Source organism: Lipotes vexillifer, unplaced genomic scaffold (assembly GCF_000442215.2).
Source record: "Lipotes vexillifer unplaced genomic scaffold, Lipotes_vexillifer_v1.1 scaffold511, whole genome shotgun sequence".
Lineage (NCBI taxonomy): Eukaryota > Metazoa > Chordata > Mammalia > Artiodactyla > Lipotidae > Lipotes > Lipotes vexillifer.
This window is the reverse complement of record NW_006784934.1, coordinates 882,990-900,247: the sequence shown is the minus strand read 5'-3', so window position 1 is coordinate 900,247 and position 17,258 is coordinate 882,990. Positions and strand designations below refer to the sequence as shown.

Below are 17,258 nucleotides of genomic sequence, written 5' to 3'. Positions count from 1 at the left end.
AACTTCTTCAACTCAGCAATAAAAGTTAAATAATCTGGTTTAAAAATGGGCCAAGAGGTTGAATAGATATTTCTCCAAAGAAGATATACAAATGGCCAATAAGCATATAAAAGAGTCTCAGTATAATCAGCAAGGAAATGCAGATCAAGCCACAATGATATACCACCTCACACCCATCAGGATGGCCACTATTAAAAGTTCAGAAAATAAGTGTTGGTAAGGATGCAGAGAAGCTGGAACCCTGTGAACAGTTAGTAGGAATGTAAAATTGTGCAGCTATTAAGGAAAGGAATATGGAGTTCCTCAGAAAGTTAAAAATAGAATTGCCGTATATCTAGCAATTGAGTTTCTGGATGTATGTCCTAAAGAACTCAAAGCAGGATCTTCAGGAGATATATGCACACCCATTTTCATTGCAGGATTATTCACAATAGTCAAGAGGTTGAAGCAACCCAAATGTCCACCAACAGATGAATGACTAAGGAAGTGTGGTATATACATATATGGAAGAGCATGCATGCTTAAAAAAGGAAAATCCTGTCACAGGCTACAACATGAAACTTTAAGGATATTATGCTAAGTGAAATAAGCCAGTCACACAAAGACAAACACTGTATGATTCTACTCATACACAATATTTTAAGTAATCAAAATCATAGAAATAGAAAGTAGAAAGATAGTTTCTATGCGTAGGGGACAGGGGGTAGAATTAACGATTTTTAGGTATAGTTTTAGTGTTGCAAGGTGGAAAAGTTCTAGAGATCTGTTGCACAAAAATGTGAATATAGTTAACACTATGGAAATGTACATTTTAAAATGCTTAAAACGGTAAAGTTAATGTTATGTTTTTTTAACCACAGTGTTTAAAACGTGTTATTGAGCAAACTGCTTTACAAGATAATTTGTAGACCAATACAGGATTTTTAGAGTTCTGTCTGATTTTTAGAGGGCTCAATCAATTTGAGCACTTGCATTTTCTTTGATCTAACACAATTCTAAGAATCCACCAGAAGTGGCAAAAAGGTGTGTATGTGCATCTATATATTTACATATAAATAAATAATATTTAATGGCTACATATATTTATCTTAATCACCATAATAGAACATATTTATCAACAAGAAAAATGTAAAAACTTGAAACAACGGTTATACCATGAATACATAAAGGAAATGGTTAAATAAAGAATTATGTGAATACTATAGAATATTATGTTAGTAGGCAATGATCTACATTACATCTGTTATTATCAATGGCCTAGAAAATTATTTACAATATATTGTGTACTGAAAAATGGCAGTGTCAAAAATATATGAATAGTATGTACTATTTTAAAATATGATATACTTTCTATATTTTAATGGCATGTCCTAAGATGGAAAAAGCATCATACCTAAGAATTCTGTCTAAGTGTTGGGAAGAGTTTATTGGAGATATATGCAGATTGAGGATAAAGGAAAGGCTTGCATTTTCTACTCTATGTAATTCAGGGTTATTTCCACGTTTTACAATATATGTGCATAATTCTTGTAAATAAGGGGAAATAGGTCAAAGCAGGCTATTGCCACAAAGCTTTGTGTTAACAAACAGATGCTGTAGAGTTTAGCCCAAAGACAATTTTGTTGCAACAGGAGTTGCAGAATTAGTGTTTTAATCAAGAAATACTCCGGGGGCCTAAAGGAAAATGGTATTGATGTGAAAATGATGATAAAATAGAATGAATACAGGAGATAGATCCCAACTGCCCTCCCCAGTTTAGGCTGCTGGGGGCTTGAGAAAATCACAGACCGAGGAAACTGTAATTTCTGATTTCCAATCTGAACTAGGAGCTCAACACATTTGGTGGTACCTTCATTTGTCCCTAGTCAGCTCTCTGCTGAGTCCTTCTCTTCTTCATCTCCTTTACCTCCACTGTCCCTCACCTCAGCAGCTGACTTTACTGGGACCCTGAACCTTCAGACTGGCCCTGCCTTACTGGCTACTAACTACACTCACTGCTTCTCCTGCCTGCCAACCAGGTCATCTCCACTGTACAGAGGCTCCTCCTTTGCTCCCTGCTGAGTGGGCCCCCTTTGAAGGGACCCCCTATCCTCTCCTGGAGGCTGAGCCAGGCTGTATATGGGGGTTTTCCTAACAGCGCTTGAGAATGACCAGGACCCTTCCATCTAACAATCCGTTTTTAAAAAATTTTATTTATTTAATTTTTTTAACTTTTTATATTATACTGGAGTATAGTTGATTAACAGTGTTGTGTTAGTTTCAGGTGTACAGGAAAGTGATTCAGTTATACCTATTCATGTACCTATTATTTTTCAAATTCTTTTCCCATTTAGATTGTTACATAATATTGAGCAGAGTTCCTGGTGCTATACAGCAGGTTATCTATTTTATATATAGCAGTGTGTTCATGACACTCCGAAACTCCCTAGAACCCTCCAGCCACTGTTGTGTTTCTTCCCTCTCTTTCACATCCAACTTCTTGAACGTGTGGTCTGGATTTGTGATCTCCCTTCTGAATCCCCCTTTCACATCACAACCTTCTGACATGTGGCTCCTCAGCAGTTCCCCTAACCGTTCACACTAAAGTGACCAAGACCTCCTTTTGTGAAATTCAGCATTTATTGAACTCTCCTCGGTATTTCACCTGTTGACCACAGGTGCTGCCCGGGGTGGGGGTGGGGAGGTGGAGTCTCCTCCGATTTTCTCAGGCTCTGGTGATACTCTTGCTGGCTCCGGTGATCTTTCCGTTTGCCTCAAGCGAGCCCAGCAGAAAAGTGGAAATGATGTAACTGTGAAGTGTACACAGCGGGCTTTAAAATATCCCACTCAACCCATGGAAAAATCAGGTGTGTCCTAAGGCCTATAGAAACAGAAGAAATGGCCCAAGATACAGTGAGCCTTTAACAAGTGCTCTGTAGTTCCTCTTATTCTTTATTCCTTCTCCTTTTCCCAACCGGTTCTCTGCCCTTCTCCACCCCTCGTGCAAATAACCTCGCTTTTCATTTTATTCTCGCGAACCTTCCCTGGATTCTTGCACGTGCGCCCAACGGCACCGCCCAGAAAACGAACTAGATGCATTGGACAGGGCGTGCACCTGCTGTGGAAATCTGCTGGACTGAGCCTGACCCAGCTTGGACCGAGGCTGCGCTCCCACACAGGGGCTCAGGGAGCTCCGCACTCACTAGTCCCGCGCCTCTAGCGGCGGTCCCTGGAAGTCTGAGTCGCAAGGCCCCAGTGGCAGGGACTGACTCACTTGGGAACAGGCTCTGCCATGAGGTCAGTGAGGACCCTCCTCTCCCCAGGCCGTTAGCTCCCCTTGCTAGTCCTGCCGGTGCTCCTGGTTGACTCTCCTGGCAAGGATTTAATTTTTCACCCCAAGTGGGGCTTTGACTCCTATGAAATCACCATCCCCAAGAAGCTGAGCTTCCGTGGAGGGGAGCAGGGTGTGGCCAAGCACGTGTCCTACCTCCTACAGGTAAAAGGCAAGAACCACGTCCTCCACCTGTGGCCCAAGAGGTTTCTATTGCCCCGGAATCTGCAGGTTTTCTCCTTCACAGAACAGGGGAGGCTCTTGGAGGATCACCCTTATATACCCAGCGACTGCAGCTATATGGGCTTGGTTGAAGGAAATCAGGATTCTAAAGCTACTTTAAGTACATGCATGGGGGGTCTCCGAGGCATACTGAAAGTTGATGCCAACCATTACCAAATTGAGCCCCTCAGAGCCTCTACCAATTTTGAACGTGTCATATATCTCCTAAAGAAAGAGGAGGAATTTCCCAATCAGATCTGTGGCTTAACTGATGATGAAACAGTAAAGCAGTTGGCCGAGCATGAGCACAGGGCTAGGATACATGACTTTAGTGAGGCATATATGCACCAAAAGTACTTGGAATTAGCCCTGGTCTTTGATAACAGTAGGTATTTATATTTGAACTCCAATCTTACTCAAGTCATAAATGATGCCATTCTTTTGACTGCAATTGCAGACTCTTACTTTCAAGATGTCCGTATGAGAATACAACTATTAGCTATGGAAGTATGGACAGACAGAGACAAAATAGCACTTAATGCCCCAGTGATATTACAAGTTTTAGGCCAGTTTGTGCAATACAGATCACATGACCCGAGTCATCGGATTCCAGCAGATTGGGCACACCTATACCTTAAAAGACAGTTTAGTGATGCGCTTTCACAGCACTGGGGAAGTGTATGTAGTGCATTGCCTTCTGGATCTACAAGTTCTATTCTAGATAAAAATATCCTTGGACCTACCACTTGGACTACTCATGCTCTGGGCCATAGTGTGGGAATGATCCACGATTACAAATACTGCCAATGTAAGGGTAGGCATAGTTGCATCATGGGCACTGGACGAACTGGGTTTAGTAATTGTAGTTATGCCGAATTTTATTCTCATGTAAGTTCAGGATTAAACTGTCTAACGGATATCCCAGGATTAGGTTATGTGGTAAAGAGATGTGGAAACAAAATTGTGGAAGAGAATGAGGAATGTGATTGTGGTTCAAGAGAGGACTGTAAAGAAGACCAGTGTTGTCAGTCAGATTGTAAATTCAAAGGTGCCAACTGTAGCACTGGACTTTGCTGTCATAACTGTCAATTTCGTCCATCTGGATATACGTGTTGGGGGAAGAAAATGAATGTGACCTTGCAGAGTACTGCAGTGGGACCTCAGCATTCTGCCCAAGTGACGCATATAAGCAGGATGGAACCACTTGCAAGTACAGAGCCCGTTGTGTCAGAAAGGGCTGCCAATCCAGAACTATGCAGTGCCAAAATATTTTTGGAGCTGATGCCATGGGGGCTCCTCTTCAATGCTACGATGCAGTTAATGTAATAGGTGACCAATATGGGAACTGTGGTATTTTAGGAGTTCCTCAGTATGAGAAGTGTCCCAGAGAAAAGGCATTATGTGGCAGGCTACAGTGTATAAATGTCGAAACCATCCCTGATATGCAAGATCATACTATTCTAATTTCCACTCACCTGCATGAAGAAAATCTCATGTGCTGGGGCATTGGCTATCATCTAGCCATGGTACCTATGGGGTTACCTGACCTGGGTGTGATAAGTGATGGTACCTCCTGTGGTAAGGAGCGGATATGTTTTAATGGAAATTGTGTGAATAGCTCAGTCCTGAATTTTGACTGTTTGCCTGAGAAGTGCAACGGCTGAGGCGTTTGCAGCAGTAGCAAAAACTGCCACTGCATGTATGGCTGGGTCCCTCCATTCTGTGAGGAGGTGGAGTATGGAGGGAGCATTGACAGTGGGCCTCCAGGACCCCTAAAGAGGGAGGTGCCCGCCTCACTTCAGGTTGTGTCCATTACGTTAATGCGCCTGATTTTCTTAATTATCTCAGTGATTGTTGTGCTTTTCAGGAAAATCATAGGAAGCTTATAAATCCAAAGAGAAAGAGATGCCACCAATTAACACTGGAGTAGAACAATTCAAGGCCAAAATGATCAAGAAACCAAAAAAGCAATCAGGCAATCCACAGTCACTCTATTACACAGGGTCATAAATCGAACAAGCTTCTCATTTATCCAAACACTTCTTCCTTCAATTTATTTTACCTAATGTTCTTTGAGGTTTTGATCAGTAAATAAAAGGTATTCTTGGTTTGGAAACAAATCAGTGCATCTTGCTTTCCTACTTCACTTTCCCCTTGGTTTGTGATCAAGTTTTGGATATCCTTAAAAGAATGCCCTAGCAGCTTTCCGAACACAGAATGCTGCGCGTTTCATAGAATTACAGTGGATTTCAGGGTAGAGTCCTGTCTCTCAGTTCCCGGCAAACAAAACCATTGTCTGCCTTTCCCTCTGCCTCCCTCATGAAATCCTCTGTGTCTCTGCCCTGTGCTGAACCATAAATGATAACCACCACATTTTATAGATAGAATGCGATAGCTTGCAAGGGGTGTGTGTCCCTCAGTTAAGTATCTTCTGCTGTTACAGTCACTGTATGGTTCACTGTAGCTCCGTAGAAGTGTGGTCTCTGACTCAGTGTTTGTGTTGACATCAGCTGGGTTGAGGACTCTAATCTACCGTAACTTCTGCATTGCACCACAGTCTACAAATGATGACAAGGTCTGGCAGTGTCCTGAGGACAAGGCTCAACAGAATTCTGTGCTTTGGGTTTCTGCTTGCAGGGGCAAGTCTTTTGTGAATGTGTGCTGGGGGACATCTGGCCCCAGGTTTGCCACACCCCTAAGGAGAGCAGAGGGGAGTGAGGAATACCTTCCATCCCAAGTACACCCAGGTCTGCCTCCACGTGTCCTCCCCCACCCTTTTGCCTGGGAGGAGAGGAGGACTGAGTGGCCCCTTCAGAGGAGTCAGTGGCCACTTCTTGCTCAGCGAGGGTCTCGTCACCCCAGACCTGTGTGAGCCCAAGTGTTTTGGTCTTGTTCTGGGCTGAGTCCTCCTGCTGTTCCCTCACCTTCCCCAGGCAGCACTGCAGGTCCACTGTACCCCACCCCAATCTCCTCTTTTCTTAGCCACATAGTGGCTATTTAGGTTTGTACATAATAGACATAATGCTATTTCACACTTAATAGACTATAGTGTACTGTAAACATAACTTTTATATTCACTGGGAAACAAAAAAATTCATGTGACTTGCTTTATTGTGATATTTGCTTTATTGCGGTGGTCTGGAACCAAACCCACAATATCTCCAAGGTATGCCTGTATATGTTTTATGCTTCCATCCTACTAATAAATGTTCTTAGGGTCTTACTTTTCACTCCAATTTGCTTATCAAGGTAATGTTTTTGAAGACAACCCCCTCAAAAATGAATTATAGTACCTGCTATTATTACAATCTTTTCACACCTCTACATATGCGTATTATTCAGAAAATGGAAGCTAACATATATTGTGTATCTTCTATGTGTCACGCACTGTCCTAGAAATTTTAATATATTGAGTTTGGTCCAGCAAACACATTTTGAGCACCACCCAAGTGCCAAGTGCCCAAGATAGAGATTAAGTCACATCGCTGTTCTTGAGAGTGGCATCCTGGCCCACGCACGAATAATTTCCATACCATGAGGGGAATGCTATTACAAAGGAGGGGCTGGTTTAGGGCAGGGTTCACGGATGAGATAAAGCCTGGGATGAATGCACTGAAGGATGAAGAAGAGAGCTAATCATGTACAGACCTTTCAATTTAAAATTCTGTGACATAACTTCCATTGTGCTTCTTAAGCAAATCACCTGAGGCTTTGTAGCTGGCAGAACTTGTCACAAATATAGAGAGTAGATTGCCCAGGAAATGTGGAGAAGGGGAGATTCCTCTATACCACCTGTATCCTGCACTGGGGATGAGTGGGTGGCCATAAACTCTATTGTCGTCAAGATAAGGGTTTCTCCAGACTGGCTGTAAAAGATAATGAACACCTCCTCGGTGACTCATTTCTTCTCTCACACTGATAGGATTTGTTCCAGTATCGTGGGATATTACAGGGCTTGCTTGCAACAGTACTCATGGTCAATATCTCTGTCAAATATAATACGACAATGTCGAAGGCTGTAAAAATTTGCACCCTAGGGGGGCAAGGAGGAACTCTTCAATAGTTTCTTAAAATAATGAGGGGTTTAGGCTGTTTTCTCAGGATTTAGGATTGGAAAACATTTCAAGACTCTCCTTCTCATTATATGATCACTTCAGATTTTTCCACATCCCTCTACCAGACTTTATTTTTCACATTCTCTTAAAGCACCTTTTTAAAAAATCTCTTTCTCTGATCATTCCGTTAGGTACTCCCCACTCCCCTGCCCCTGTCTTATTGAGGTTCTTTTTTCATGCCAGTCTAACAGTACTAAAATGTTTAGCTGTCAAAAAGTAATTGACTTTTTTTTCTGAATTTCCGAATTTTATTTAATTTATTTTTTTACACATCAGGTTCTTATTAGTTATCAATTTTATACATATTAGTGTATATATGTCAGTCCCAATCTCCCAAATCATCACACCACCACCTCTCCTCCCACTTTCCTCCCTTGGTGTCCATACATTTGTTCTCTACATCTGTGTCTCTATTTCTGCCCTGCAAACTGGTTCATCTGTCCCATTTTTGTAGGTTCCACATATATGAGTTAATATATGATACTTGTTTTTCTCTTTCTGGCTTACTTCACTCTGTACAACAGTCTATAGATCCATTCACATCTATACAAATGACCCAATTTTGTTCCTTTTTATGGCTGAGTAATATTCCTTTATATATATATGTACCACATCTTCTTTATCCATTCATCTGTTGATGGGCATTTAGGATGCTTCCATGACCTGGCTATTGTAAATATTGCTGAAACGAACATTAGGGTGCATGTGTCTTTTTGAATTATGGTTTTCTCTGGGTATATGCCCAGTAGTGGGATTGCTGGGTCATATGGTAATTCTACTTTTAGTTCTTTAAGGAACCTCCATACTGTTCTCCATAGTGGCTGTATCAATTTACATTCCCACCAACAGTGCAAGAAGGTTCCCTTTTCTGCACACCCTCTCTAGCATTTGTTGTTTGTAGATTTTCTAATGATGCCCATTCTAAGTGGTGTGAGGTGATAGCTCATTGTAGTTTTGATTTGCATTTCTCCAATAATTAGTGATGTTGAGCAGCTTTTGGTGAAATGTCTATTTAGGTCTTCTGACCATTTTTGGATCGGGTTGTTTGTTTTTAAAATATTGAACAGCATGAGCTATTTATATACTTTGGAGATTAATCCTTTGTCCACTGATTGGTTTGCAAATATTTTCTCCCATTCTGAGGGTTGTCTTTTTGTCTAGATTTTGGTTTCCTTTGCGGTGCAAAAGATTTTAACTTTCATTAGGTCCCATTTGTTTATTTTTGTTTTTATTTCCATTACTCAAGGAGGTGGATCAAAAAAAATCTTGCTGTGATTTATGTTAAAGAGTGTTCTTCCTATGTTTTCCTCTAAAAGTTTTATAGTGTCCAGTCTTACATTTAGGTCTCTAATCCATTTTGACTTTATTTTTGTGTATGGTGTTAGGGAGTGTTCTAATTTCATTCTTTTACATGTAGCTGTCCAGTTTTCCCAGCACCACTTATTGAATAGGATATCTTTTCTCCATTGTATATTCTTGCCTCCTTTATCAAAGACAAGGTGACCATATGTGCGTGGGTTTATCTCCGGGCTTTCTATCCTGTTCCATTGATTTATATTGCTGTTTTTGTGCCAGTACCATGCTGTCTTGATTACTGCAGCTTTGTAGTATAGTCTGAAGGCTGGGAGCCTGATTCCTCCAGCTCCGTTTCTCTTTCTCAAGATTGCTTTGGCTATTCAGGGTCTTTTGTGTCTCCATACAAATTTTAAGATTTTTTGTTATAGCTCCACAAAAAATGCCATTGGTAATGTGATAGGGATTGCACTGAGTCTGTAGATTGCTTTGCATAGTATACGCAACATTGTTGAAAAATCAATGTTGAAAATCAACATTTTCAAAATGTTGATTCTTCCAATCCAAGAACATGTAAATCTCTCCATCTGTTTGTATCACCTTTAATTTTTTTCATCAGTGTCTTATAGTTTTCTGCATACAGGTCTTTTGTCTCCCTAGGTAGGTTTATTCCTAGGTATTTTATTCTTTTTGTTGCAGTGGTAAGTGGGAGTGTTTCCTTAATTTCTCTTTCGGATTTTTCAACATTAGTGTATAGGAATGCAGGAGATTTCTGTGCATTAATTTTATATCCTGCTACTTTACCAAATTCATTGATTAGCTCTAGTAGTTTTCTGGTGGCATCTGTAGGATTCTCTATGTATAGTATCATGTCATCTGCAAACAGTGACAGTTTTACTTCTACCTTTCCATTTTGTATTCCTTTTATTTCTTTTTCTTCTCTCATGGCCATGGCTAGGAATTTCAAAACTATGTTGAATAATAGTGACAAGAGTGGACATCCTTGTCTTGTTCCTGATCTTAGAGGAAATGCTTTCAGTTTTTCACCATTGAGAATGATGTTTGCTGTGGGTTTGTCAGATACGGCCTTTATTATGTTGAGGTAGTTTCCCTCTATGCCCACTTTCTAGAGAGTTTTTATGGTAAATGGGTGTTGAATTTTGTCAGAAGATTTTTCTGCATCTATTGAGATGATCATATGGTTTTTATTCAATTTGTTAATATGGTGTATCACATTGATTGATTTGCATATATTGAAGAATCCTTGCATCCCTGGGATAAATCTCACTTGATTATGGTGTATGATCCTTTTAGTGTGTTGTTGGATTCTGTTTTGTAGTATTTTGTTGAGGGTTTTTGCATATATATTCATCAGTGATATTGGTCTGTAATTTTCTTTTTTTGTAGTATCTTTGTCTGGTTTTGGTATCAGGGTGATGGTGGCCTCATAGAATGAGTGTGGGAGTTTTCCTTTCTCTGAAATTTTTTGGAAGAGTTTGAGAAGTATGGGTGTTACCTCTTCTCTAAATGTTTGAAAGAATTTACCTGTGAAGCCGTCTGGTCCTGGACTTTTGTTGGTTGGAAGATTTTTAATCACAGTTTCAATTTCATTACTTGTGATTGGTCTGTTCATATTTTCTGTTTCTTCCTGGTTCAGTCTTGGAAGGTTATACCTTTCTAAGAATTTATCCATTTCTCCCAGGTTGTCCATTTTATTGGCATAGAGTTGCTTGTAGTAGTCTCTTAGAGTACTTTGTATTTCTGCGATGTCTGTTGTAACTTCTCCTACATGAATTCATTCTCCTAAATGAATTTCTAATGAATTAGAAATTCATTTCTAATTTTATTGATTTGAGTCCTGTCCCTCTTTTACTTGATGAGTCTGGCTAATGGTTTATCAATTTTGTTTATCTTCTCAACGAACCAGCTTTTAGTTTTATTGACCTTTGCTATTGTTTTCTTTGTTTCTATGTCATTTATTACAGTCTGATCTTTATAATTTCTTTCCTTCTACTAACTTTGGGTTTTGTTTGTTCTTCTTTCTCTAGTTCCTTTAGGTGTAAAGTTAGATTGTTTATTTGAGATTATTCTTGTTTCTTGAGGTAGGCTTGTATTGCTATAAACTTCCCTCTTAGAACTGCTTTTGCTGCATCCCATAGGTTTTGTATCATCGTGTTTTTGTTGTAATTTATCTCTGGGTATTTTTTGATTTCCTGTTTGATTTCTTCAGTGATCTCTTGGTTATTTAGTAACGTATTGTTTAGCCTCCATGTGTTTGTGTTTTTTACATTTTTTTCCCCTGTAATTGATTTCTAAACTCATAGTGTTGTGGTCAGAAAAGGTGCTTGATATGATTTCAATTTTCTTAAATTTACTGAGGCTTGATTTGTGACCCAAGATGTGATCTATCCTGGAGAGTGTTCTGTGTGCACTTAAGAAAGTGTAATCTGCTGTTTTTGGATGGATGTCCTATGAATGTCAACCAAATCTAGCTGGTCTATTGTGTCATTTGAAGCTTGTGTTTCCTTATTAATTTTCTGTTGGGATGATCTGTCCATTGGTGTAAGTGAGGTGTTAAAGTCCCCCACTATTATTGTGTTACTATCAATTTCCTCTTTTAGAGCTGTTAGCAGTTGCCTTATGTATTGAGGTGCTCCAATGTTGGGTGCATATATATTTATAATTGTTATATCTTCTTTCTGGATTGATCCCTTCGTCATTATGTAGTGTCCTTCCTTGTCTCTTGTAGTGTTCTTTACTTTAAAGTCTATTTTATCTGGTATGAGTATTGCTATACAAGCTTTCTTTTGATTTCCATTTGCATAGAATATCTCTTTCCATCCCCTCACTTTCGGTCTGTATGTGTCCCTAGGTCTGAAGTGGGTCTCTTGTAGACAGCATATATATAGATCTTGTTTTTGTATCCATTCAGTGAGCTGGTGTATTTTGGTTGGAGCATTTAGTCCATTCACGTTTAGGGTAATTATTGATATGTATGTTCCTATTACCATTTTCTTAATTGTTAGGAGTATGTTTTTGTAGGTTCTTTTCTTCTCTTGTGTTGTAGAGCTGGTGTGGTGGTGCTGAATTCTCTTAGCTTTTGCTTGTCTGTAAAGCTTTTGATTTCTCCATCAATCTGAATGAGATCCTCGCCGGGTAGAGTAATCTTGGTTGCAGGTTCTTCCTTTTCATCACTTTAAATATATCATGCTACTCCCTTCTGGCTTGTAGAGTTTCCACTGAGAAATCAGCTGCTAACCTCATGGGGGTTCCCTTGTATGGTATTTATCGTTTTCCCCCTATTGCTTTCAATACTTTGTCTTTAGTTTTTGCCTGTTTGATTACTATGTGTCTCGGCATGTTTCTCCTTGGGTTCATCCTGCCTGGGACTCTATGTGCTCCCTGGACTTGGGTGGCTATTTCCTTTCCCATGTTGTGGAAGCTTTTGACTGTAATCTCTTCAAATATTTTCTCAGGTCCTTCCTCTCTCTCTTCTCCTTCTGGAACCCCTATAATGTGAATGTTGTTGTGTTTAATGTTGTCCCAGAGGTCTCTTAGGCTGTCTTCATTTCTTTCCATTCTTTTTTCTTTATTCTGTCCCATGGCAGTGAATTCTATCATTCTGTCTTCCAGGTTACTTATCCATTCTTCTTTTTTTTTAATTTTAGAATTTTATTTATTTTTTTATACAGCAGGTTCTTATTAGGTATCCATTTTATACATATTAGCGTATATATGTCAATCCAAATCTCCCAATTCATCACACCACCACCACTCCACCCCTGCCACTTTCTCTCCTTGGTGTCCATACATTTGTTCTCTATATCTGTGTCTCCATTCTTATGCCTCAGTTATTCTGCTATTGATTCCTTCTAGTGTATTTTTCATTTCAGTTATTGTATTGTTCATCTCTGTTTGTTTGTTCTTTAATTCTTCTAGGTGTTCTTTAATTCTTCTAGGCTTTTGTTAAACATTTCTTACATATTCTCGATCTTTGCCTCCATTCTTTTTCTGAGGTCCTGGATCTTCCTCACTAACATTATTCTGAATTCTTTTTCTGGAAGGTTGCCTATCTCTGCTTCATTTAGTTATTTTGTCTGGGGTTTTATCTTGTTCCTTCATCTGGTACATAGCCCTCTGCCTTTTCAACTTGTCTATCTTTCTGTGAATGTGGTTTTTGTTCCCCAGGCTGCAAGATTGTAGTTCTTCTTGCTTCTGCTGTCTGCCCTCTCACAAAGTAACTGACTTTTTCAATAAACTTCCAGTAGGCACCAAGGGTAAAGTATGAAACTCCTTATTAGTTAAAATGGGTAGTAGGTGAGTTACCGTCATCCTAAAGCTGGAGACAATTTTTGCTTGACCTCAAATGATGAAGCAGTGAAAAGCTCTATTTGACTCAAAATGGAGTTCATTGGTCATTTGAAGAAGAAGGCAAAGGATCACTGCCACCCAAGGTTCAATCAGGGAAACTGGAGTCAGAAAGCATCCTGCAAATATGACAAAGATTTCTAACTGAAGTGTAACCTTGGTGTCAGTGTGGCGATCTAATTAAATTTGACTCAAAGCCAAGTTCTATAGCTTTCCTCCAAAACTTCTCACATTTCCTTCAAGTTCTCAGGACTTACTTCTACAAAGTTGCACTCCCTTTCTAAGCTCCCTCAAAAATAAGAACAAATTCTCTTTTGTTTCATATTAATCTGCTTCCGTAAGAAATCCACTCCCATCCTCTTGGTCTTTCCTGTCCAGTATGGTAGCCACTAACCACATGTAGCTGTTTAAATTTAAATTTAATTGACAAAAATTAAATAAAATTAAAAATTCAACTCTTCATTTTCACTAGCCATATTCCAAGTGCTCAATGGCTATATGTGGTTAGTGGCTACTGCATTGATAGCACACTTTAGGACATATCAATCATCACAGAAAATCTTATGGGACATTTGTACTAGTGTGTCATGAATTGATGTGTGCTTACTGAATATTTGTGGATATATGTCAAGAGGTCATATTTCTACTTTCCATCAGAAAATTCACTTTGATCTAAACATTTTTAACCATGTTTCTCTTTTCAGCAATGTACCATCCGTCTATAGAGATATATCAGTGTACATGCTTCCACTTGAAGGAGTTTCTTAGGAAGCAAAGTAGAATCATCACATAGATGACAACAAGTTGCTTTCAAGTGGGTTTAGAGCATGAATTTTTCCAAGAGAAGAAGTAAAACATTTCTCCCTGAGAAAGTGGTGAATGTCAAAAAAAACAACAAAAAACAAGTAACAAAAAAAACTTAAGTGAAGCTTTTGTCTGGGAAAAAGAAAGATATGAGTGAGCTTGTTTGTTCTCTAGAAGAAAACATCTAAGAAGAAAAGGGGCAGGTTTGGAAGTGACTACTCTTTCTTAGGTCACTGGTCAGATTAGCACTAAAACCTCCTCAGCATAAGGTTATAGAGGTGAGGTAGGCATGATCCCAGACCTGAAGTAGCTAAAAGATTTATTATGAATCAGGCAGAAAACAGAATTTAAATACAGGTATGTGCTCTTCAATAAGTGGTACTGGGAAAACTGGGCAGCCACATGTAAAAGAATGAAATTAGAACACTTCCTAACACCATACACAAAAATAAACTCAAAATGGATTCGAGACCTAAATGTAAGGCCAGACACTATAAAATTCTTAGAGGAAAACATAGGCAGAACACTCTATGACATAAATCACAGCAAGGTCCTTTATGACTTACCTCCTAGAGAAATGGAAATAAAAACAAAAATAAACAAATGGGACCTAATGAAACTTAAAAGCTTTTGCACAGCAAAGGAAACCATAAACAAGACCAAAAGACAACCCTCAGAATGGGAGAAAATATTTGCAAATGAATCAACTGACAAAGGATTAATCTCCAAAATTTACAGGCAGCTCATGCAGCTCAATAACAAAAAAACAAACAACCCAATCCAAAAATGGGCAGAAGACCTAAATAGACATTTCTCCAAAGAAGATACACAGATGGCCAACAAACACATGAAAGGATGCTCAACATCACTGATCATTAGAGAAATGCAAATCAAAACTGCAATGAGGTATCACCTCACACCAGTCAGAATGGCCATCACCAAAAAATCTACAAACAATAAATTCTGGAGAAGGTGTGGAGAAAAGGGAACCGTCTTGCACTGTTTGTGGGAATGTAAATTGATACAGCCACTATGGAGAACAGTATAGAGGCTCCTTAAAAAACTAAAAATAGAACTACCATACAACCCAGCAATCCCACTACTGGGCATATACCCAGAGAAAACCATAATTCAAAAAGAGTCATGTACCACAATGTTCATTGCAGCTCCATTTATAATAGCCAGAACATGGAAGCAACCTGAGTGTCCATCGACAGATGAGTGGATAAAGAAGATGTGGCACATATATACAATAGAATATTACTCAGCCATAAAAAGAAACGAAATTGAGTTATTTGTAGTGAGGTGGATGTACCTAGGGTCTGTCATACAGAGTGAAGTAAGTCAGAAAGAGAAAAACAAATACTGTATGCTAACACATATATATGGAATCTTAAAATAAAAATGGTTCTGAAGAACCTAGGGGCAGGACAGGAATAAAGACACAGATGTAGAAAGTGGACTTGAGGACACGGGGAGGGGGAAGTGTAAGCTGGGATGAAGTGAGAGAGTGGCATGGACATATATACACTACCAAATGTAAAATAGATAGCTAGTGGGAAGCAGCCGCATAGCACAGGGAGATCAGTTCGGTGCTTTGTGACCACCTAGAGGGGTGGGATAGCGAGGGTGGGAGGGAGACGCAAGAGGGAGGACATATAGTGATATATGTATATGTATAACTGATTCACTTTGTTATAAAGCAGAAACGCAGCATTGTAAAGCAATTATACTCCAATAAAGATGTTTTTTTAAAAAGATAAATATGTAGTATGAATAAACTGCTTATCATAGTGCCTGACAGCAAGAAAGCACTTTGTACATGGAAGCTGGTGATAGTGGTAGCAGAAGTACCAACAGTGGCATTGTTACTGACCAGGGTTCTTGGCTTCCTTAATCAATAGAAATTCATCAGAGGCCAGACAAGAAATTCAGGCAAGGCTTTATTAGGGGCCCTGCTGCAGCAGCGGGTAGCGGAGAACAAACCACAGGTCCCCTTGTTTGTTCATTCCCTGAGTGGGGGCGAGCTTGCTCCTTATATGGGGTGAGGGTAGGGGTGTGTCCAGGGGTTGGGCTAGAAGTGTGGCTTAGGTGTTTTGCTCACCCCTTAGGTGGTATTGTGTGCAGGGGGCATGTGCAGTACCCTGCTTTTGCTCCTGACTCCCTGCTTTTGCTCCATGCTCTTCAAAAGTGGCAGCTGGGTTTTTTGGTCTCTTTGTATCTTTTGTCCAGAATTTGCACCAGCTGAGCATGCACGCAGTTATGTTTAGTCCCATACAGCATTTTTGTATTTTGTTGCTTGAGGAGAGGTGTGTCCAGGTGCAAGCATTGCATCACTGCAGCAAAGGGTCCCAGATTCCACCCTGTCTCAGCATAAAGGCGTTCTTTTTATTTAACATCAAATGATGTTTGTATTTCTAAAGGTAGTAGAAGATGAGGTGTTTAAGCACATGAGTGTCTATGTTGTTTGTTCCTAGTACATTTGATGTACCCCTTTGTTACCAAATCCAGGTTCGGTTGCTTCTTGCACAGGAGCCAATAATTCGAGAAGCAAGTGTCAGTAGAAAGGAAAGGTGCTTTAATCAGAAAAGCCAGTAATCTAGGGAGAAGGTGGACTTGTGTCCAGAGACCAACTCTGAAGATTCTGCTCAGCCATGACAGTTTTGAAAGGAGAAAAAGGAGGAAGAATCTCAATGAATCATCGATGCAGGAAGTTGGATTCTGCATCATTCCCCATTGCTTGCAGACTGGCTGACTCTTCAGATGTTATCTTGCCTGCGTGATCAGCCTGCAGGATTGCTAAGGGGGCTGTTGAGAATAGAGAGCTTGTCATTTTTTAACTGCTTCATTCTTCATTCTTACTTCTTTTTATTTAGGAAAAGAGTCAGCAAGTTAGACAAGACACGGTGTGCATTCAAAAGAGCATAAGTCAGGAGTTAGGTTAAATTGCCTAGTGAGCTCATTCCTATAATTAAGTTCTTTTAAGGGTAAAGGGGAACAGAAATGGGCAAACAGGAAAGGGGCAAAAGAGCTGTTTTCACCTTGAAACCTTGCCTGCTGTGCCTCAGCTGGGTTAGTCAATGTCCACCATTCACAGGTACAAAGCATAGCACAAGCAAAGGATCTATGTCAATAATGAGCGTCGT

At 39.7% G+C, this 17,258-nt stretch overlaps 1 protein-coding gene across 1 annotated transcript; it reads left to right on the top strand.

The window, feature by feature from the left end:
- Nucleotides 1–3,271: 3,271 nt before the first annotated feature.
- On the top strand, nucleotides 3,272–5,542 carry ADAM30 (ADAM metallopeptidase domain 30). The gene is given in 3 exon segments (XM_007472340.1): nucleotides 3,272–4,643; nucleotides 4,646–5,414; nucleotides 5,416–5,542. Coding segments are annotated over 3 exon segments (2,268 nt in total).
- The last annotated feature ends 11,716 nt before the right edge of the window (nucleotides 5,543–17,258 follow it).